The sequence below is a fragment of the Oncorhynchus clarkii genome, chromosome 3, assembly GCF_045791955.1.
Source record: "Oncorhynchus clarkii lewisi isolate Uvic-CL-2024 chromosome 3, UVic_Ocla_1.0, whole genome shotgun sequence".
NCBI lineage: Eukaryota > Metazoa > Chordata > Actinopteri > Salmoniformes > Salmonidae > Oncorhynchus > Oncorhynchus clarkii.
In genome coordinates this window covers 70534658-70558245 of record NC_092149.1, presented here as the reverse complement: position 1 = coordinate 70558245, position 23588 = coordinate 70534658, and the positions used below count along the sequence as shown (strand labels likewise).

The 23588-nt window shown below is 44.5% G+C and overlaps 1 protein-coding gene across 1 annotated transcript; it reads left to right on the top strand.

The window, feature by feature from the left end:
• Window positions 1-885: 885 nt before the first annotated feature.
• LOC139406111 (spindle and kinetochore associated complex subunit 3) lies at window positions 886-5079 on the top strand. The gene is made up of 10 exons (XM_071148586.1): window positions 886-1129; window positions 1243-1307; window positions 1423-1594; window positions 2219-2663; window positions 2837-3128; window positions 3251-3433; window positions 3555-3740; window positions 3931-4022; window positions 4167-4297; window positions 4503-5079. Exons 1-10 carry the CDS (start codon window positions 1024-1026, stop codon window positions 4667-4669), a joined length of 1839 nt encoding a protein of 612 aa, XP_071004687.1. The 5' UTR covers window positions 886-1023; the 3' UTR covers window positions 4670-5079.
• The last annotated feature ends 18509 nt before the right edge of the window (window positions 5080-23588 follow it).

Sequence of the window (23588 nt, the reverse complement as noted above, 5' to 3'; positions counted from 1 at the left end):
TCGCCAGACCCACTGGCTCCAGGTCATCTACAAGTCCATGCTAGGTAAAGCTCCGCCTTATCTCAGTTCACTGGTCACGATGGCAACACCCACCCGTAGCACGCACTCCAGCAGGTGTATCTCACTGATCATCCCTAAAGCCAACACCTCATTTGGCCGCCTTTCGTTCCAGTTCTCTGCTGCCTGTGACTGGAACGAATTGCAAAAATTGCTGAAGTTGGAGACTTTTATCTCCCTCACCAACTTCAAACATCTGCTATCTGAGCAGCTAACCGATCGTTGCAGCTGTACATAGTCTATCGGGAAATAGCCCACCCAATTTTACCTACCTCATCCCCATATTGTTTATATTTATTTATTTTTTTGCTCTTTTGCACACCAATATAATACCTGTACATGACCATCTGATCATTTATCACTCCAGTGTTAATCTGCAAAATTGTAATTATTCGCCTACCTCCTCATGCCTTTTGCACACAATGTATACAGACTCTCTTTTTTTTCTACTGTGTTATTGACTTGTTAATTGTTTACTCCATGTGTAACTCTGTGTTGTCTGTTCACACTGCTATGCTTTATCTTGGCCAGGTCGCAGTTGCAAATGAGAACTTGTTCTCAACTAGCCTACCTGGTTAAATAAAGGGGAAATAAAAAAAATAAAAATAAAAATGTTCCTTTGGAAGTGTATTACAAACTCTTGGCTTTGAAGTTTGCTTATTGATTATTTTGTGAGTCCACCACATAATTATTCTAAAATGATCTCTTGACCATATCGTTGACAAAAGATACTGTATATATCGATGTCGTCAAGGACGGCAGGTGGCAGAATTGCATTTAGCTCGAGATGCTTTCTCTTCTTTGGTTTTGAGAGTCCTGAATAAACCTACTTCCGTTAGGTTCCGGATGTGGCGCCAAATTTGAAAAATATTCCTGTTTCAACTTGTATGAACGTAAACAGACAGCGAAAATTGATTATATTGCCGTTGAAGATAATACTACTTTTAGAAACATATCTGCAAACAAATGGACTCGTCGGCACGTTTTTTCACTAAGTTGCGAAACCTAGCCGTGAATTTGGAGACCGAAACTGCCAGTCTTCAACAGGCACACCAGAACTACGACGATGAAGGTAACGTTATGAAACAGACTTCCACGCAAATTTTATTTCGGCTAACGTGTCTAGTCATTCAATGCACCACCAGTGACTAGTGTATTCTTGTGTACTGTAAAATCGTGTTTCAGATCATAGCACTGAGGGTGCAGTGGGAGTTCTGCAAGAGCTGCACTCCGAGGTCAGGGGACTCAAGGTAACTGTCAATTTAGCACCTGCTGAGCTGTTTGAACAGCTCTGTGTAACTTATATAGCTATGTGATTCATTAGTATACAGATATTTACATAACTGGCTTGTTTTGCATGCCCAGGGCCAGGTGAAGGAGCAGCTGGTGCGCCAGCAGGCAGGGGAGAATGATTTGAGGAGCTTTATAAAGATGTGTATGGTGCTGAAGCAGAGGACCACAGAGGACATCCAGAGACTGATGAGACACTATGAAAAATATGGCTACAGAGCGCCTAAGAGCACACAGAAACAGTCAGGTAGGAAAGTATCTCTATTTAACACTTCACGTAGTATGTCAATCATTCAGTATTTGGTTTGGTTTACTTGATATGCACTCAGTGTACAAAACATTAAGGACACCTGCTCTTTCTATGACATAGACTAACCAGGTTGAAGCTATGATCCCTTATTGATGTCACCTGTTAAAGCCACTTCAATCAGTGTAGATGAAGGGGAAGAGAGGTTAAATAAGGATTTTTAAGCCTTGAGATTGTGTATGTGTGCCATTCAGAGGGTGGATGGGCAAGTCAACATGGGCCAGCATTCCTGTGGAACGCTTTCGACACGTTGTAGTCTATGCCTGACTAATTGAGGCTGTTCAATGCGAAAGGACTTGTAACAATTTCAACAGAAGATTTGACAAAAACAAATTTACTTGAACAGTGCAGATGCAAAGTTTGGTAACAGAATGACGGCACAAATTAGTCCTTATGCGTAGTTGTATGATTTTTAACTTTGCAATCATTGGTTTTTGTTTGACATTTTAATGTGTAAAATCTGAGTTTCAGCATCAATATGTTACTGTGGAATTGCCCATTTCTATCTGAATGTTCTCCTCCTGACCTGTTGGTTTATCTAGATATATTGTCTCTCTCCCACAGAGTCGAGCGGCCAGGAGGCAGAAGCTTCAGAGAAAGAGGACGACGGTGAGACCGAGGGAGGAGAGGAGGACCAGGAGAAAGGAGAGGGATACCTCACCTCAGTGACCCCTCTGAAGATGCCCCCTCCGCCCTTCATTGACCCCTTGCGCACCCCCCAGCTCTCTGACTTCGGCCTGTCGGAGATCCACCTGAAGAGGGTGTTGGGTGGAACAGTGTTTTCCAGCGCTGAGGCCCCCATGCCCATGATGACCCTCCCTCTACCGTCTCTAGTCCTAGCCATGCAGCCGCCCATGCCCAAAACGCCCAAGTGCACCTTGCGTATGGACGAAGATGACGACCTCCTGACCCCCCGCATGGTCGACTTTGGCCTCACGGAACACACTGTGTGTCTCAACAATGACTTCACCATGGACCTGCAGCGCAAGAAGCCCACAAAGCCTCTCAGGTGTGTAGTATAATACTGTTCTGTCTGTATCTGATTGACGTTCAAATCCACTACTTGGCTGGTTAACAGCTTCCAAAGTTTCACCCAAGTTCCTACAAAAATTAATAAGTCAGCCTTCTTAAGTAGAATGTCCTGTGCTCTTAGTCTTATGAATGGTGCTGTTTTGTTAACAGCTCAGCAGTGTCCTTGGGCTTGGGAGCAATGTCACAGAGACCGGCACATGTCCTCTCCACTCCACCATCAAACTCCATGATGTACAGCCTGGCTACCATGGAGTCCCCCGAGCCGCCTGTATTTTGCACCCCAGGTCTGAAGATAACAAAGTCTCAGCGACACGCTCTGTCCCCTCCTCTGCAGGGAGAGATTGACCCAGAGTCCCCCTGTCGCCTTGGCAACCACCAAGCCACCCCTGAGGTCCCAGCATTTGAGACACCATACATCAACAGACTCCTTAGCACCAGAAAGGTGTGTGTTACTGTCAGTTGGTCAACGTGTCTTTGTTTATGCCTTTATCTATTTATGGAGACCATAGACCATAAACTACAAATTTCACTCAAATATAGTGAGTAACTGTCATGTTGTTACAGGGTGAGAGAAACACACAGGCAGATCAAGACCAAGATCACTCAGAACTTCCAACCTCCAATAGAGGCTCCAGTCAAGCCTGGTCATATAATGTGTCAGAGATATCAATCATTGGATGTACAGAGGAAAAACTTACACCAGAGATGCCAAGCCTGGAGTCTTTTCTGGGCAGCTCTCTACCCTATGTAAGCTGAAACCGCTATAAAGGCCCTTGAGTGCTTACTTTCCCCCTGTTGCTGATGATGTTGGTATAGTTAAGTTTGAGTGTATATATTTTGCCTCACTGTCTCATCTCCCTGACTGTAGAGGGGTGGCGGTGGAACCAATGGAGAGCAGACTATGGGGTCAGGAGAGCCCCCTCTCTCTTTCCTGGATCAAGATGGTCCCACCCAGACATTCAACCTGGGGACCCCACGGGTCAGAGGGGACTACCCCGAGCCATCCACCCCTGAGATGCCGGACCTAAGCTCTGTCACACAGGACATCTTTAAGGTGAGTGGACTGGAGACTTGTGGGATTCAGAGTATGGAGTAGATATGGGAACTGTGCCTTCCCTGTCCAGACAGTGGAGAAAAATGCTTTGTCTGTATTACTAAGTGTGAATGTTTGAAACTTTTAGATAGCGTTGTAATTATAACTACTGTGCTGACTGGTTCTGATGGGTTTTTCTTTAATCTTGCAGCTTATTTCCCAGAGCAAGAAGCTCCCCACAGCAGTAGTTCAGCCACACCTCAAGCCTTCAACCCTCCACACTGCAACAGGGAAAGGGAACAGGTAAAATCTTACGGTGTCAACAAAGAATGAAGAATATGGTTATTATTAGCTTATCTTCAAAAGCTAAACTGTCCCCAATATCAATAGATTACTTGACTTGAAATTATTAGTCATACCTCTGCTCTCTCTGTGTTGTTCCTCCAGGGCTCAGAGTCTGGCTGTGGTGTCCGAGAGGGAGTTCCTCAGTCTTCCAAGCTATCTGAGACAGATTCCACTGTCCAGCCTCAACCAGGCCATTCAGAAGATCAACGGTGCCAAAGAGGAGCGAGGCCACAGTTAGTCACGGCTTACTGCTTTTGTAAACCATTAAAACTTAACTCACTGAAATTATGTTTTCATATCTCAAGTGGAGACACACAACTATGCCCACTCAGGGTGCAGTTTACATTTTTTTTCATTGCATTCCATGCCACTCTCAGGAACTTAAGTGACTGTCCTTCTGAAATTCATCTTATTGTGACGCTGTTGCTCCTCCTTCAGGTGGTGATGCGGGCCCTGCATGGTTTCTGATGGAGGAACTGAAGAGGATCACTGGGGTGGGCACCAAGGCCCCCATGTACTTCCTGTGTCTGACTGAGTTAAAGAGGCTGGAGCATGTGCAGGGAGTAGGAACCAGCGCCATGTACAAGGTCCTGTCAAAGACCTGATCTGAAGTACAATGACATTCCCTGCCTTCTTAAACCTCCCAAAGGGCTCAACACTACTGAGTGAGGTCCTATGTATTGACTCCCCTGAATAGGCCTGGGTGCCAGTCTGTTTAGCTATCATTCACTCCTTGCCACTGCTGTCATGCTAAACATTGGCATATGACAGAGTACAAGGAGTGAAATGTTAGCGAAACAGCCCGGCACTCAGGCTAGAATAGGCCCAAAATTGATTCATTATTTTATTTTCACCTTTGAGAACTGTACATATGTTTTGCCTTGGTCTTTTTAATTGTGTAGGTCCTTCTGTTCAAAATGCATGAATAATCAGTCGATTTAGCATTTTCGTAGTTTTCTATGTGTATAATTGGTCTGTGTGTAATCTCACTAATAAATACATAATTATGAACATGGCTTAGTTCAGGATTGAGTGATCTTTTTAACAATATAGCAATCAATTATAACAAGTGAGACAATTGAGCATTATAAAATGCATACACAAACTACAAAAAATCCCAAAGGAAGACATGGTAGTATGGTTAATTTCTACATAACAATTTGATGATTAAAAAAAAAAACGTCAGTAAATAAAATAACACTGATCTCCTACTTCTATGCAATTGGGGGACATGTTGAACCCCAGGCAGGCCTTCTGGTATCAATAGGGTCTCGTGCCCCAGGAGAAGGGGTTGCTCTGTTAGGAGGGGTGACGGTGATGTCCAGGTAGTCTCCAATCTGAAATCGCTGGGACTGTAAGGTCATGGCATCATCTGGACCCTTCCATCCGGGCAGTGCGTTGCCTATATCCTTCAACCTGAAACAAATCAATAGTAACAATATTTACAGTGTTGTCTGTGGCTGTTCATTGATATTACAGGGCAGCTCTGAATGTCAATCATCAGTTACCTGTAACCTTGTTGTTTTAGGGTCTGTGTAGACTATAGCAAAGGCAAAATATGCTCTGGGTTTTTTTGCATCAGGGTTAGACCTTTCACAAGACTTTCAGTGTGGCGTCCAACCTGAATTAAATGAAATAGTTTGACAGATTCTGAATGTAATTTAAGGTATTCTGACTGACCTTTTCTAGTGTCTATTCTGTACAGCTGGGGTGTATTCATTCTGCCAGTTGCAACTAAAATGTGTTTCTATTGGACATTCAGGTAGGTCCCTCTGTTTCATTCTGCTTGCTTAAGAAATGTTTTGCAACAGAATTGGCTGAATGAATACAGCCCTGGCGATAGTTATACTTACCAGGTGTAAATCTGGGGCTCACTTGAAGGAATGTTCCCATATGGAGGATGGTGTTGGAGAGGTTGTCCAGGGAGAAATGTTTGGAGGACGGGAGCGATTTGGAGAAGATGGAGGATAAGGAAGAAAGTGGGGCATATTATGAATAAACATGGAGTTTGGGATTACACAGGCCTTCTGAAAGATCTGGTGAAGGAGAAGATAATGGACAAGGGGAAAAAAGGAAACTGGGAATGGTTGAGGGAATATGGAATGAGGGATTTTACAGAACTTGTGGTAGAACTTGAGGAAATGGAGAGTGAGGATGAATTAGTGGCAGGTGCAGTGATAACTGTTGAGTTTAGAGGGAAGCAGTGTGTAGAGGAAGGTTGGCGTCAAGTGCAAAAAGAGGGATACGTGTTCCTGTAGCTCAGTGATGGAACCTGACTAGAGTGGATGAAGTTCCTGCAGTGAGAACCACTGAGGTCGGGCCTTGGTCCGAGGATGTAAAGGATGATTCTGGCCTTGTGGGAGTACAATTTGTGGAGAGAATGGATCCTTGCATTTTGGCTGATCCATATGTGGTGGTTGGGTGGAGAAGAGGTTGGGAACTGTTGAGTTGGTGAAGGTAACTAGGAGTGGACTAGTGATGATTTATTGTGTTTCTTAAGCCCAGAGGGAGTGGCGCTCCAGATCACGTAATTAGGGACAAGAAATGTGACTTATTTTGCTCTCCAGAGCTGGACACCGTTGAAAGGAGTGATAACGTAGGTGGAATTAAATGTTGAGGAAGATCAGTTGAAAGTGAAGATTCCCGGTGTCTTTGACGATTCCCAGTGTACTGAGCGTAGGTGTTGGCAATGTTCTCTAGTTGTGCTGTGATTGGCTCAGTGTTCTGTCCAGTGGCAATTTAAGAATGCTAATCTTGGTGGGGCAAACAAAACAAAAATGTGGGATGCATGTCAGCAAAGCCACTACACAACACTAAACAATACATTAATTGCACTATAATGGTGACAAACGGTGCCCACAAACTGTTTGGGCCTTCAGTCCCAACAGCAGTCCCAACACCTTACCACTGCTACACCTGGCTATCAGCAGAGCCTTGTCTGGCAGCGAAACAGTTAATTCAGCCTCATTTACTGCCTTTAAAAAAAAACATAGCTGATATGGCTGACTTGCAAATGTGGTTTCTACTGACAATTGAGATGTACAAACTATAGCATAAGGGGACGACACGTGGATAAGAGGCAATCCGTAATTTCGATTAAGACATTAATGAGTCAGCTAGGATGGACGTATTCATTACAACTATTTGTTCAGAACTTTTGAAATGTACAGCGACAGAATTCAGAACATGGGCCGTTCTTACAGTGTTCTCCCTGTACACCAGGTCAGAACCGTAGGATAAATAAAGGGGGCATTTAAGCAGACAATGAAAGCTCTTACAATATTCACTGATTACATTTCTCAAAAACAGGTTATAGGCTACATGTGCACCACCAAGTCAGAACAGTAGGTGAAATTAAGAGGTGAAAATAGACAAAATTATTAGGGTGAGGCACATTAACAGCTTACTACGCTATTAACAGCCTACTACACAACATACACTTAGTATTACTTTCTTAGCTACAGTACACATATCTCCCTGACATATTACGTAATTTATGCAGCAGCATACAAGAAATTTTTGGACTCACCTTGTTGTGCTGTGCTCACAGCTGGCGTGGCGGTACTTTGTGGGCAAATTTTGTCATCAAAATCTGCCGTTCTCTGTATTTATGGTGCTTTCAAGACAGCAGGGAACTCAAAAAAAAAAAATCCTGTTATGTCGTAGCTCTAGAATGAGGCCAATTGTGCACCGCCCCATGGGTCTCCCGGTCGTGGCCTCCAGAAACAGATCCTGGACTCAAACCAGGATCTCTAGTAGCACAGCTAGCACTGCAATGCAGTGCCTTAGACCACTCGGGAGGTCCCTACCTGTCATTATTTAAGCCCAGCAACAATTGCTTTTTGCGGGACAATAAAGATGATTGAATTGACTTGAACCAGCAGGGGGCGTCGGTGGGGAGCAACACTCTGAAGTACTTGATAGGCAGGGTTGGGGAGTAACAGGTTACATGTAATCCGTTACATGTAAGGGATTACAAAACTGTTTTACAACTGTTTTTACCAACACAAATATTTTAATCAGATTACAGATACTTTTGAAAAACTAGATGATTACTTCGAGGATTACTTTTAAATTCAGAAAGGACATTTTCGAAAAAATTATTTGACACTTTTTGTGCATCCCGGAGTTGCCAGCATACCGGAGTTGCCTCTTCCCTGTTGATGTTGAGCTTGGTGTTTTGCGTGTACTATTTAATTAAGCTGCCAGTTGAGGACTTGTGGAGCGTCTGTTAATCCAACTAGACACTCTAATGTACTTGTCCTCTTGCACAGTTGTGCACCGGCCCTCCCACTTCCCTTCCTATTCTGATAAGAGCAAGATTGCGCTGTTCTGTGAAGGGAGTAGTACACAGCGCTGTACGAGATCTTCAGTTTCTTGCAATTTCTCGCATCGCCTTCATTTCTCAGAACAAGAATACTGAGAAGTTTCAGGAGAAAGTTTTTTGCTTCTGGCCATTTTGAGCCTGTAATCGAACCCACAAATGCTGATGCTCCAGATACTCAAAGGAAAAAAGGCAAGTTTTATTGCTTCTTTAATCAGAACAACAGTTTCCAGCTGTGCTAACATATTTGCAAAGGGGTTTTCTAACGATCAATTATCCTTTTAAAATTATCAACTTGGATTAGCTAACACAACGTGCCATTGGAACACAGGAGTGATGGTTGCAGATAATGGGCCTCTGTATGCCTATGTAGAAATTCCATTCAAAATTATTATTTTATTTTTTTATTTCACCTTTATTTAACCAGGTAGGCTAGTTGAGAACAAGTTCTCATTTGCAACTCCAACCTGGCCAAGATAAAGCATAGCAGTGTGAACAGACAACACAGAGTTACACATGGAGTAAACAATTAACAAGTCAATAACACAGTAGGAAAAAAAAGAGTCTATATCAGCCGTTTCCAGCTACAATGGTCATTTACAACATTAACAATGTCTACACTGTATTTCTGATCAATTTGATGTTATTTTAATGGACAAAAAAATTTGCTTTTCTTTCAAAAACAAGGACATTTCCAAGTGACCCCAAACGTTTGAACGGTAGTGTAAATATACACACACGGAATATATGCAGTACCAGTCAAAGGTTTGGAAACACCTACTCATTCAAGGGTTTTTCTTTATTTTTACCATTATCTACATTGTAGAATAATAATGAAGACATCAAAACTATGAAATAACACATATGGAATCATGTAGTAACCATAGAAGTGTTAAACAAATCAAAATATGTTTTATATGGGCCTCCCTGGTGGCGCAGTGGTGTAGGGCACTGCATCGCAGCGCTAGCTGTGCCACCAGAGACTCTGGGTTCACGCTCTGTCGCAGAGCCCAGGCTCTGTCGCAGACGGCCGCGACCGGGAGGTCCGTGGGGCGACGCACAATTGGCCTAGCGTCGTCCGGGTTAGGGAGGGCTTGGCCGGTAGGGATATCCTTGTCTCATCGCGCACCAGCGACTCCTGTGGCGGGCCGGGTGCAGTGCGCGCTAACCAAGGTCACCAGGTGCTTCCCCCACACATTGGTGTGGCTGGCCTCTGGGTTGGATGCACGCTGTGTTAAGAAGCAGTGCGGCTTGGTTGGGTTGTGTTTCGGAGGACACATGGCTTTCGACCTTCGTCTCTCCCGAGCCCGTACGGAGTTGTAGAGATGAGACAAGATAGTAATTACTAACAATTGGACACCACAAAATTGGGGAGAAAAGGGGGTAAAAAAATGTATATAAAATAAACATGTTTTATATTTGAGAGTAGCGATGATGGCAGCTTTGCACACTCAACCAACTTCACCTGGAATGCTTTTCCAACAGTCTTGAAGGAGTTCCCACATATGCTGAGCACTTTTTGGCTGCTTTTCCACTCTGTGGTCCAACTCATCCCATGGGTTGATTGTGAAAGCCAGATCATCTGATGCAACACTCCATCACTCTCCTTCTTGGTCAAATAGCCCTTACACAGCCTGGAGGTGTGTTGGATCATTGTCCTGTTGAAAAACAAATGATAGTCCTACTAAGCGCAAACCAGGTGGGATGGCGTATCGCTGCAGAATGCTGTGGAAGCCTTGCTGCTTAAGTGTGCCTTGAATTCTAAATAAGTCACTGACAGTGCCACCAGCAAAGCACAAACACACCATCACAGCTCCTCCTCCATGCTTCACAGTGGGAATCACACATGCGGAGATCATCCGTTCACCTACTCTGCATCTCACAAAGACATGGCGGTTGGAACCAAAAATCTTACATTTGGACTCATCAGACCAAAGGACAGATTTCCACCAGTCTAATGTCTATTGCTCGTGTTTCTTGGCCCAAGCAAGTCTCTTTTCTTATTGGTGTTCTTTTCTTAATAGTGGTTTGTTTGCAGCAATTCGACCATGAAGGCCTGATTCACGCAGTCTCCTCTGAACAGTTGATGTTGATCTTGATCTTGAATGAGTAGGCGTGTTCAAACTTTTGACTGGTACTTTATATATATATATACACAGTGTATTCGGAAAGTATTCAGACTCCTTTACTTTTCCATATTTTGTTACATTACAGCCTTATTCTGAAATTGATTAATTTCCATTTTTATTTCCATAAGTATTCAGACCCTTTGCGATTTGACTCGAAATTGAGCTCAGGTTTCTACAAGTTGATTTGCGTCCATCTGTGGTAAATTCAATTGATTGGACATGATTTGGAAAGACACACACCTGTCTATATAAGGTCCCACAGTTGACAGTGCATATCAGAGCAACAACCAAGCGATGAGGTTGAAGGAATTGTCCGTAGAGCTCCGAGACAGGATTGTGTCGAGGTACAGATCTGAGGAAGGGTACCAAAACATTTCTGCAGCATTGAGTTTGAGTTTGAGTTTATTTTTTATTTTTACAGGGACAGTGCACATTAATCAACGTTTCAGTAAAAGTGCCGGTTTTAGCCAGCCGGCTAATTTTCAACCGCAGTCCCTGGGCAGGTTATTAAAAAAAAATTACAACATAGACAATAGCAGCATAGAACAAGCAAGACATAGCAACATAGGACAAGCAAGCCATAGCATACAGAGCAACATAGGACAAGCAAGACGTAGCATACAGACAGAGCAACATAAAACAAAAAGCAGCAAGACAAAATTCATAAAAGCAACAAAGTGTTTCCACACCTCACAAGCTACAGACAACAGACAACATGGAAAGCGGCAACACACAGCTAGGGACCATGTTCACAAATCTGATTGACCTTTAGCCATGTCTTCAAGCATTTTGTGAAAGTGTGATATGTGGTGCAGTTATGTGTGTCTGATGGCAGTGTATTCCAGACATGGGAAGCTCTCACAGAGAATGCAGATTTACTAAAGGTGCTTTTCCTTAGGGGAACTATACAGTCACCTCTCATGGCAGACCTTGTGGATCTGCTGCCATATGTCTGGGTTTTCTGTTTAACAAAAATATTGAGTGGAGGGGGAGCCAGGCCATTAAGGATCTTGAATACAAGACATGCGTCGGTGTATTGCACAAGATTTTCCCAACTCAAGAGCTCATGCTTTCTAAGAATGTGACAATGATGATGGCTATTGGGCTTCCTATCAAGCACTTTGAGAGCCTGTTTGTAGACAGACTGAATAGGTTTTAATGTTGTACAGCAAGCTTGGGCCCAACTAGTCAAGCAGTATGTTAAGTGGGGGAGTATCATAGTTTCGAAGTACAGTTTTGCTACCTCTGTAGTCAAACAATTTCGTATAAATCGGAAATTAGCTAGGTTGAATTTGGTTATTTGAATTACTTTTTTCACATGCTTTTTAAAAGAGAGGTTGGAATCAAGTATGATGCCAAGGCACTTAAAATCGGATACCACCTGGAGCTTCTCCCTGACACATAGACATCTGGCTCAGTAGCATCTGTTGCCCTCTTTGTGAAGAACATGCAAACAGTTTTTTTCACATTGAGATGCAAACACGAGTCACTGAGCCACTTTGTAACCTGGACCATTACAGTAGTGAGTTCTTGTGCAGCTTGTTGTTTGCTCTTTGCATGCACATATATCACTGTATCATCTGCATACATTTGAACTTCAGACCCAGTACAGACAGAAGGCAGATCATTAATGTACAGGCTGAACAGGAGGGGCCCCAGTATTGACCCTTGGGGCACGCCCACATCATAGCTACGAGTGGGCGACAGCTCATTGCTCACTCTGACACACTGAGTTCTGCCTTCAAGGTATGATTTCATCCATCTCAAGGCATCAGGGGAAAAGTTTAACTTGGACAATTTTGTGATGAGAATCTCATGGTTAACAGTATCAAAAGCCTTCCTTAGGTCCAGAAACACAGCCCCCACAACACCCCCTTTGTCCATATTGGACTTCACATTTTCCAGAAGAAAGCAGTTGGCCGTTTCTGTGGAGTGTTTCGCTCTGAAGCCAAACTGCATGGAGTGTAATGTGAAGGGGCTGTTGTTGAGGTGGGCAATCAGTTGTTCTGCTACACACTTTTCAACAACCTTTGACACCACAGGTAGTATACTAATGGGCCTGTAGTTACTCACGTCAGCAGGGTCGCCTGATTTAAAGATGGCCGTTATTATGGCCGACTTCCATACCCTTGGAAACACACCGAGACCAATAGATGTGTTGGTGACCTTAGTAATGGGGCCAATGAGTGACTCTTTGTAGTTTTTAAGAAAGCTAGAGTCCATCCCAAACACATCTTTGGCTTTAGAGTTCTTTAGTGAGCTAATCACCTTGTTCACCTTTGACTCAGAAACCTCCCTTATGATGAAGACAGGTTGAGTGTCATTCACTAGCACTGGGCCCAGGAAACAAGTGGAGGGGTTCTGTGTCAGTGCCCTGACAGAGTCAATAAAGTAGGAATTGAAGGCTATTGCTATTTTGACTGCATCCTGTGTTAGATTGTTATTCACCATGATTTCTAGTCTTTTTGCAGTGCTACTATGGTCTTTCCCTGTTAACTTTTTTAGATTCTCCCATATCAATTTAGAATTTCCCTTTGCTTCACCAATTATGTTAATAAAGAAGTTTGCCTTGGCCTGTCTAATTTCTTTCATCACCTTATTTCTCAACATGGTAAACCTACGTCTGTCATGCTCTAATTTAGATTTTAGGGCTATTTTTAGAGCATAATCTCGTTCTTTCATCAATTTCCAGATTTCTCCATTTAGCCAAGGAAGAGTGCTCTTTTGGCCAGGTTTGGATTTGATTTTCTTTAGGAAGCCATTTATTGTAGTCTGGATTGTGGATAGAAAAACCTGACTATCAGCTTCCACGTCTGTATAGGACAAGAGATCATTCCAGTTTATTCCCTTAATTGCTTTTTCAAAATAGTTTAATTCACTCTTAGGTATTCTGAGTTGATCCGGCTTTCTAACAGTAGAGAGGTTAAACCTGCTCTTAGACAGCTTTCTGGCTATACGTGTCAGATTATGATCAGACAGCCCAGTAACCATATTGAATGATTTAGTCACTCTCTCTGGTTTATTACTGAACACCAAATCAATCTGTGTTTTAGAGCAACAAGTCACCCTGGTTGAAGGTCCCCAAGAACACAGTGGCCTCCATCGTTCTTAAATGGAAGAAGTTTGGAACCACCAAGACTCTTCCTGGAGCTGGCTGCCCGGCCAAACTAAACAATCGGGGGTGAAGGAGACAATACCTCTCTAGAGACAATACCTCTCTCATCGTCGCTCAATGCCTAGGTTTACCTCCACTGTTTTCACATCCTACCATACCTTTGTCTGTACATTATGCCTTGAATCTATTCTACCGCACCCAGAAACCTGCTCCTTTTACTCCTTTTACTCTATATGCCTAGGTGTCTGGTTAGACTGTAAACTCTCCTTCCAGACTCACATTAAGCATCTCCAATCCAAAATTAAATATAAAATCGACTTCGTATTTCGCAACAAAGCATCCTTCACTCATGTTGTCAAACATACCCTTGTAAAACTGACTATCCTACTGATCATTGACTTCGGCGATGTCATTTACAAAATATCCTCCAACACTCTACTCAGCAAATTGGATGCAGTCTATCACAGTGCCATCCGTTTTGTCACCAAAGCCCCATATACTACCCACCACTGCGACCTGTATGCTCTCGTTGGCTGGCCCTCGCTTCATACTCGTCCAAACCCCACTGGCTCTAGGTCATCTATAAGTCTTTGCTAGGTAAAGCCCCGCCTTATCTCAGCTCACTGGTCACCATAGCAGCATCCACCCGTTGCACGCGCTCCAGCAGGTATATTTCACTGGTCACCCCCAAAGCCAATTACTCCTTTGGCTGCCTTTCCTTCCAGTTCTTTGCTGCCAGTGACTGGAACGAATTGCAAAACTGAAGCTGGAGACTCATATCTCCCTCACTAACTTAAGCAGCAGCTGTCAGAGCAGCTCACAGATCACTGCACCTGTACATAGCCCATCTGTAAATAGCCCATATGTAAATAGCCCATCCAACTACCTCATCCCCATACTGTTATTTTGTTTTTGCTCCTTTGCACCCCAGTATCTCTACTTCCACATTCGTATTCTGCACATCTATCAATCCAGTGTTGAATTGCTAAATTGTAATTATTTCTCCACTATGGCCTATTTATTGCCTTACCTCCCTTATCTTACCTCATTTGCACACACTGCATATATACTTTTTCTATTGTGTTATTGACTGTATGTTTGTTTATTCCATGTGTAGCTCTGTGTTGTTGTTTGTGTCACACTGCTTTGCTTTATCTTGGCCAGGTCGCAGTTGTAAAGGAGAACTTGACCTCAACTAGCCTACCTGGTTAAATAAAGGTGAAATAAATAAAACATGTAAATTAAAAAAAGGCCTTGGTCAGGAGGTGTCCAAGAACCCGATGGTCACTCTGACAGAACTTCAGAGTTCCTCTGTGGAGATGGGAGACCCTTCCAGAAGGACAACCATCTCTGTAGCACTCCACTAGTCAGGACTTTATGGTGGAGTGGCGAGACGGAAGCCACTCCTCAGTAAAAGGCACATGACTGTTTGGAGTTTGCCAAAAGGCACCTAAAGGACTCTCAGACCATGAGAAACATGATTCTCTGGTCTGATGAAACCAAGATTGAACTATTTGGCCTGAATGCCAAGCATCACGTCTGGAAGAAACTTAGCACCATCCCTACGGTGAAGAATGGTGGTGGCAGCCTCATGCTTTTTTCAGCGGCACGGACTGGGAGAGGATAGAGGGAAAATTAATGGAACAAAGTACAGAGAGATCCTTGATAAAAACCTGTTCCTATCAGGTATGAAGTTAAGACCCAGATGCAGACGTCGTCTGCCTGGGCTCATACCTGTTTTAAAAAAATATATATTATTATTTAACTAGGCAAGTCAGTTAAGAACAAATTCTTATGTTCAATGACGGCCTAGGAACAGTGGGTTAACTGCCTGTTCAGGGGCAGAACGACAGATTTGTACCTTGTCAGCTCGGGGATTTGAACTTGCAACCTTTCGGTTACTAGTCCAACACTCTAACCACTAGGCTACCCACCCGGGGTGCCGGCGGTGGAAGTTGGCAATGAGAGCTGGGTCCAGGATGTCTCTAGCGGGGACCCAGCACATCCCCACCAGGCCATAACCCTCCCAGCCAACCAGGTACTAGAAACCCCTCGTGATCCAACACTCAGGAGGCGTTTCACCGTGTATGCTGGATGGCCATCGATGACACGTGGAGGAGGGGTGGGCCTGCAAACAGAAAACGAAGGGCTGTGAGACACGGACTTAATCCTAGACACATGGAAAGTAGGGTGAATACGGAGGGTATGGGGTAACAAAAGATAAACAGCAGTGGGGCTAATGACTCTAGAGATGGGGAATGGGCTGATGAAACAGTGGGAAACTTTACGGGACTCCACCCGGAGGGGCAAGTCCCGGATAGCGAGCCATACCCTCTGCCCGAACCGATAGCATGGAGCAGGGTGTCCGGTGGCGATCCGCTTGTTGCCTATACCTGGAAGTGGTCTTCAACAGAGAGGCCTGGGCTCTCTGCCAGGTACGGCAACAGCGGGGGATGAAAATCTGGGCAGAGGGATCGCTGACTTCCTCCTCTTGCTCGAGGAAGAGCGGAGGCTGATATCCCAAGGAACACTCAAAGGGCGAGAGACCTGTGGCAGAGCAAGGAAGGGTGGTGCGAGCGTACTCAACCCATACCAGTTGCTGACTCCAGGTGGTAAGGTAGCGAAGAGTCGTCTCTAAGTCCTGGTTGGCTCGCTCCGACTGGCTGTTGGACTGCGGGTGGAATCCAGGGGGACAGGCTAGCCGACGAACCAATGAGCGTGCAGGACGCCTTCCAGAACCGGGACGAGAACTGTGGACCCCGGTTGGAGACCATATCCACCGGGAGTCCGTGGATCTGGAAGATGTGCTGCACCATAAGCTGGGTCGTCTCCTTGGCCGAGGGTAGTTTGGGAAGAGGAATGAAGTGGGCGGCTTTGGAAAATCAGTCGACCACAGTCAGGATGGCAGTGTTGCCCGCAGACGGGGGAAGACCGGTGGCGAAATCCAGGGATATATGGGACGGTGGATATGAGGATGGTGAGGGACAGGCAGTGGTTGGAGTAGACCAGCCCGAGACTGCCGAGGAGTCTTGTTCTGTGCGCAGACCGTGCAGGTGGTGACAAACACGGCAACATCCGGAAGCATAGTAGGCCACCAAAACAGTTGTCGCACGAAGGCCAGGGTCCGACGAGAGCCCGGGTGACAGGCAAGCCTGGAGGAATGAGTCCACTCCAGGACCGCAGAGCGGACAGTGTAAGGCACAAACATCCAGTTATCTGGGCCCCCCCCCCTGGGTTCGGCTGGGACCGCTGCCCTTTTCCCTTTTCAAATGCACGTGCATTTGCAATATGTTTCAATGGGAATTTACCATCACGAATTTGGCATGCTCAAAAGTCAAACTATACTTTGCTCAAACTATACTTTTGTCAACTTGTATTATCATACATTTTTTTTTTTTTTTTTACTTGTGCACAAGGCATATGTTTTGTCCATTTGCAATATGATTTCATAGGAAGTCAAAAGTCAAAAGTCACTTTTTCTTTGGCCAAATGCCAAAATAAATTTGACATGCTCAAAAATACTGCAGAATTGCAAAATTGACTGACCTGATGAACACAGGATGGCCGGGCAGTGATAGTTGTTCCTTTCCATCACTCGTTGTGTTGATTTCATCATGTCCATTTGGTGATGTTTTTTCACTATAGAATCATATTGCAAGTGCACGTGTATTTGCAATATGTTTCAATGGGCATGTACCATCACGAATTTGGCATGGTCAAAAATCCTGCAGAAATGCTAAATTGACTGGCCTGATGAACACAGGATGGCCGGGCAGTGATAGTTGTTCCTTTCCATCACTCGTTGTGTTGATTTCATCATGTCCATTTGGTGATGTTTTTTTCACTATTGAATCATATTGCAAATGCACGTGCATTGTTGTGCAACTGGTAAGCCCCCCCAAAAAATATGGTTGTAAATGCATTTACCGGGACTCCTATTGTCCATGCCCGCTATGGGAGTACCCTACTAAGGCCCTCTATCCATGGGGGCCGTCCTGAGTGCTTTATGGACTGTTTAAAATATTCTGATGGATACGCATTGTTTTCATGATTTCATTATGTACATTTGTTTATGTTTTCTTACTTTTTCAAAGTCACTGTGCATTTGCAATATGGTTCAATGGGAAGGTACCATCACGAATTTGTCATGCTATAAAAATCCTGCAGGAATGTGAAATTGACTGGCCCGATGAACTCGGGATGGCTGGGCAGTGATTCTGGTTCATCTCAATCGCTCGTTAGGGTTGATTTCAGAATGTCACTTTGGTGATGTTTTTTTCACTATAGAATCATATTGCAAATGCACGTGCATTGTTGTGCAACTGGTAACCCAAAAATACAAATATGGTGATTTCATTATGTCCATTTGTTTATGTTTTCTTACTTTTTCAAAGTCACTGTGCATTTGCAATATGGTTCAATGGGCAGGTACCATCACAAATTTGTCATGCTATAAAAATCCTGCAGGAATGTGAAATTGACTGGCCCGATGAACTCGGGATGGCTGGGCAGTGATTCTGGTTCATCTCAATTGCTCGTTAGGGTTGATTTCAGAATGTCACTTTGGTGATGGTACCTCACTGTTTAAACATATTGCAAATGGACAAGAGTGAAGTGGACAAGAGTCCATCAGTCAATTAGATATCATTCTGACACCAAACTGATACAAACTGACACCAAACCCACTTTTTCCAACTCGTTTAGTAGCCAACTATTACATACTTCAGAGCTGGCCCAAAATTCACAACGCCTTCGGTTCAAACCATAAAAAACCATAAAACACGTAGTTACGTTCTAGCTGCGGGTCCATTTCTTATGTTATGTGTTGGCCTAGCTGAGGCGACCCCAAATCCCAAGTTTCGGCTCGATAGGTCATTTGGTGTCCGAGCAAAACCCTAATTGGTGCTGAAAATCCACTTTTTTCCATGCCTTGCTACGGGGTCCTTGAATGAGCTATCGGACAGAAACATTGGGGTCCGTCTCTATGGGCCGAGCCGGTTTCAATGCACCTAGTCTTGTGTCTCTGAAACTTTTCTAAATGTCGTCATTTTCGTAATGGTCCAAATGAATTGAAGTCATTGCAAATGTACGAGGCTGTTTCTCGGTTCGAGAACCTTCTAGAGCCACCTAACTCACCACGCACTATCGACCGGAGGTCTAGAACAGGTTTCTAAAGTTTCGGAACTCTAGGTCTGACGGTTCTTTTTTAGCTCGAACAAAGCTAACTATTGCAGCCACTGTCTGTCTCTACGCACCCCAATACGTCCCTCCTTCCAAGTTGTGTTTTAGTGTGATTTATTTTTCCTTTGAAATTTTATGGGAAAAATGACTGATTTACAGTTCATGGGGGTTGCCTAATCACATATATGAAGTTTTGGACAGATCTGACTTTTTTAACCCTTCGAAACAGCCCCTGAGACATCAATTATGGCACTTCCGGTTGGCACAGGAAGCTATAAGTCAACACATATCCTCATTGGGGTATGCTTTTACAGAATCCACAGATCGGGAGGACCTTAGGAACATTCCTGTGGTGGAATTTTTCTTCTCACCCTAACGGTTCTCTCACTGTCACCCAAAATCAAATGACGTTGTGGGGCAGGCTTCATTTTGGGCCTACTTTTCTAATGGTCGCTGTGCCTAGACCGAGCGAGCTACAGTCAAGCGGGATATCTCGTTGAACTCGGCACGGCCTAAGGATTATGGTAATGCCATTGCCTGCTCTCTGTGTCTTTAAGCACCGCACTTTGTCACTCCATCCTTGCTGTGTGTGTGTGTGTGAGAGCTTTTCTTTGACATCTGTTGGGAGAAATGACTGACTTACAGTTTATGTGGGTTGCCTAATCACACATATGAAGTTTTGAAAAGATCTGACCTTTTTAACCCTTGGAAACAGCCACTATGACACCATTTAAGGCACTTCCGGTTGGCACAGGAAGCTATAAATAAACTCATATCCTGATTGGGGTATGCCTTTACATAATCCTGAGTTTTAAGTCTTTACGTTAAGAACTGAGTTATTTACGGAGGGTTTAGTATGTGTGTGTTATTTCAGAAAAAAATAGAAAATCACAGAAATCTCGCAGAGCTCCGCAGCACACTTTAAAAAGATTCGTATGAACACCCTGCAACTGGATCTGTAACTGTTGGAAAAAAAACCCACCTATCTTTGAACATCCACAATTTGTCATTGTACGATTTCTCTTAAATGACGATAGATAAATGGCTGGTTCTTTTTTTATTGACACCGGAGGCTCCTTGACTTTGACGTGAAGTGGAAAAATAATTTCTCTATTTCCATTTTGGACCTTTAATCCCAGAGAAATGGCCATAACTCAAAAACCGTTGAGGCCTAGACGCCATCTTGTTCGGGGACAACTGCCCATTATGCCAAACCTACGCTCACCAAGTTTCGGCTTCAAAATATTTTCAGTTTTCGAGATAAGGCCCCGTCGTGATTCGTGATGTTTAGTACAATTGCCATATGATTCCTTATGCCCTCTTGTGGGAATTCCCGGGATAGCGGAAAAATTGACCAAAATTTGATTATTTTATAAAACGGAAACCGAATGTCCGCACGGCCCGACGCCGACTGCGAATTTTAGAAACGTTTTCGGACGTCTAGTAAGGGACCGTACATTTCCAATATGGACTTTCTCACTAACCATACACGAAATGTCAAAATGTTCCCTTAAGGTATGTAAGGGAAGCAGAAAAGTTATCCATATGGCCCACCAGAGTACTTGCTCCTACCGGTGAGCCTGGTCTTTTACCGGGAAAGAGGACACAAAATGACCAAAAGCCCCCAATACAGACAGCTCCTTGTGTTGATCCTGTGTTACCGTTCTGCTGGCGACAGGCCAACTCTGCCTAGTTGTATAGACTAGGGAAACAGTGCCTCTGCCGTCTTCGGTGACTCTCGATGAAGGTCGGGAAACCTTGGGTGCTCTTGGCAACAGGACCGTCTGGGACTTCCGAGATGACTCAGAGGCGAGGTGGAATCCCTGGACGTGCAAGCGAAATTTAAATTCCTCTCCATCCATCATTCCCACAATCGCCCATCGATGCAGATGGTCAAAGCGATGAGGGAGTCAAGATCCGTGGGTAACTCCTGAGCTGCAAGTTCGTCCTTAACCTTCTCCGAGACGCCGTGCAGGAAGATGTCGAACAGTGCTTCCTGGTTCCACCCACTCTCCGCTGCCAACGTGTGGTAAACCACAGCATAGTCGGCCACTCTGCGGGCGTCCTGCCGGAGCTGGATTAGCTAACTGGCAGCTTCTTTCCTGGAGAACGGGGCATCAAAAACCTTCCTCAACTCTCCCACAAACCCCTCCAGACTCACTCACATGGCCGGCTGTTGTTCCCATACGGCGGAAGCCCAGGTGAGAGGACTCCCAGACATCAGCATGATGAGGTAGGCTATCTTGGAGCTATCCAAGGGGGGAAGGAGGAGGGCTGAAGCTCGAAATTGAGGGCACACTGAGCTAAAAATGCCTGACAGGTGCTCGGCTCTCCATTAAAGCGTTTCCGGGGAGGTAACCAGGGCTCACGGGAAAGTGGAGTGGCCAGTGGAGCGGCACTGCTAACTGCCGAGTTATTGAGGGGAGGTGGGGTTACCACCGTGGCAGGCTGCCCCACAGAAAACCCATGAAATTGCTCCAGCAGCATGTCCAACACCCAGTCATTGCGTTCAGCCATGTTTGGACCCCCTCCATAAGACCACAAAGCAATTCCTCGTGCCTACCAATTGAGGCTCCTTGGGAGGAAATGGCGTTACGCAGCTGGCCCGGGTCTGCTTGGTCAGTCATGGCCAGTTCGTACTATCAGGTATGAAGGTCAGACCCAGATGCAGACAACGTCGAATTAACAATGGTTTAATCATCTAATAGGGCCAGGCAATAGACAGGTCAAGGCAGGCAGGGGTCAGTAAACCAGAGGTGGAGCAAAGGTACCGGACGGCAGGCAGAGTGGTCAGGCATGCGGGCTCAGAGTCAGGACAGGCAAGGGTCAAAACCCGGAGGGCGAGAAAAAGAGAGACTGGAAAAAGCAGGAGCTGAGACACAAAACGCTGGTTGACTTGACAAACAAGATGAACTGGCAACAGATAAACAGAGAACACCAGTATAAATACACAGGAGATAATGTGGAAGATGCGCGACACCTGGAGGGGGGTGGAGACAATCACAAAGACAGGTGAAACAGATCAGGATGTGACAGCTCCAGAGCGCTCAGAACCTCAGACTGGGGCGAATGTTCACCTTCCAGCAAGACAACGACCCTAAGCACACAGTCAAGACAACGCAGGAGTGGCTTTGGAACAAGTCTCTGAATGTCATTGAGTGGCCCAGCCAGAGCCCAGACTTGAACACAATCAAACATCTCTGGAGAGGCCTGAAAACAGCTGTGCAGCGATGCTCCCCATCCAACCTGACAGAGCTTGAGAGTATCTGCAGAGAAGAATGGGAGAAACTCCTCAGATGCAAGTGTGCCAAGCTTGTAGTGTCGTACCCAAGAAGACTCGAGGTTGTAATCACTGCCAAAAGCTCTTCAACAAAGTACTGAGTAAAGGGTCTGAATGGTTACGTAAATGTGATTAAAAAAAGGTTTAATGACTCCAACCTAAGTGTATGTAACCTTCCGACTTCAACTGTATATATATACAGTGCCTTGCGAAAGTATTCGGCCCCCTTGAACTTTGCAACCTTTTGCCACATTTCAGGCTTCAAACATAAATATATAAAACTTTATTTTTTTGTGAAGAATCAACAACAATTGGGACACAATCATGAAGTGGAACGACATTTATTGGATATTTCAAACTTTTTTAACAAATCAAAAACGGAAAAATTGGGCGTGCAAAATTATTCAGCCCCTTTACTTTCAGTGCAGCAAACTCTCTCCAGAAGTTCAGTGAGGATCTCTGAATGATCCAATGTTGACCTAAATGACTAATGATGATAAATACAATCCACCTGTGTGTAATCAAGTCTCTGTATAAATGCACCTGCACTGTGATAGTCTCAGAGGTCTGTTAAAAGCGCAGAGAGCATCATGAAGAACAAGGAACACACCAGGCAGGTCCGAGATACTGTTGTGAAGAAGTTTAAAGCCGGATTTGGATACAAAAAGATTTCCCAAGCTTTAAACATCCCAAGGAGCACTGTGCAAGTGATACTATTGAAATGGAAGGAGTATCAGACCACTGCAAATCTACCAAGACCTGGCCGTCCCTCTAAACTTTCAGCTCATACAAGGAGAAGACTGATCAGAGATGCAGCCAAGAGGCCCATGATCACTCTGGATGAACTGCAGAGATCTACAGCTGAGGTGGGAGACTCTGTCCATAGGACAACAATCAGTCGTATATTGCACAAATCTGGCCTTTATGGAAGAGTGGCAAGAAGAAAGCCATTTCTTAAAGATATCCATAAAAAGTGTTGTTTAAAGTTTGCCACAAGCCACCTGGGAGACACACCAAACATGTGGAAGAAGGTGCTCTGGTCAGATGATACCAAAATTGAACTTTTTGGCAACAATGCAAAACGTTATGTTTGGCGTAAAAGCAACACAGCTCATCACCCTGAACACACCATCCCCACTGTCAAACATGGTGGTGGCAGCATCATGTTTTGTGCCTGCTTTTCTTCAGCAGGGACAGGGAAGATGGTTAAAATTGATGGGAAGATGGATGGAGCCAAATACAGGACCATTCTGGAAGAAAACCTGATGGAGTCTGCAAAAGACCTGAGACTGGGACGGAGATTTGTCTTCCAACAAGACAATGATCCAAAACATAAAGCAAAATCTACAATGGAATGGTTCAAAAATAAACATATCCAGGTGTTAGAATGGCCAAGTCAAAGTCCAGACCTGAATCCAATTGAGAATCTGTGGAAAGAACTGAAAACTGCTGTTCACAAATGCTCTCCATCCAACCTCACTGAGCTTGAGCTGTT

Excerpts from the sequence above, each read along its gene's own strand:
- LOC139406111 (XM_071148586.1), top strand. The coding sequence starts at position 1,024 with ATGGACTCGTCGGCACGTTTTTTCACTAAGTTGCGAAACCTAGCCGTG. Across the intron at positions 1,308-1,422 it reads CCGAGGTCAGGGGACTCAAG|GGCCAGGTGAAGGAGCAGCT; the intron begins GTAACTGTCAAT and ends TTGCATGCCCAG. Across the intron at positions 3,741-3,930 it reads TCACACAGGACATCTTTAAG|CTTATTTCCCAGAGCAAGAA; the intron begins GTGAGTGGACTG and ends TTAATCTTGCAG.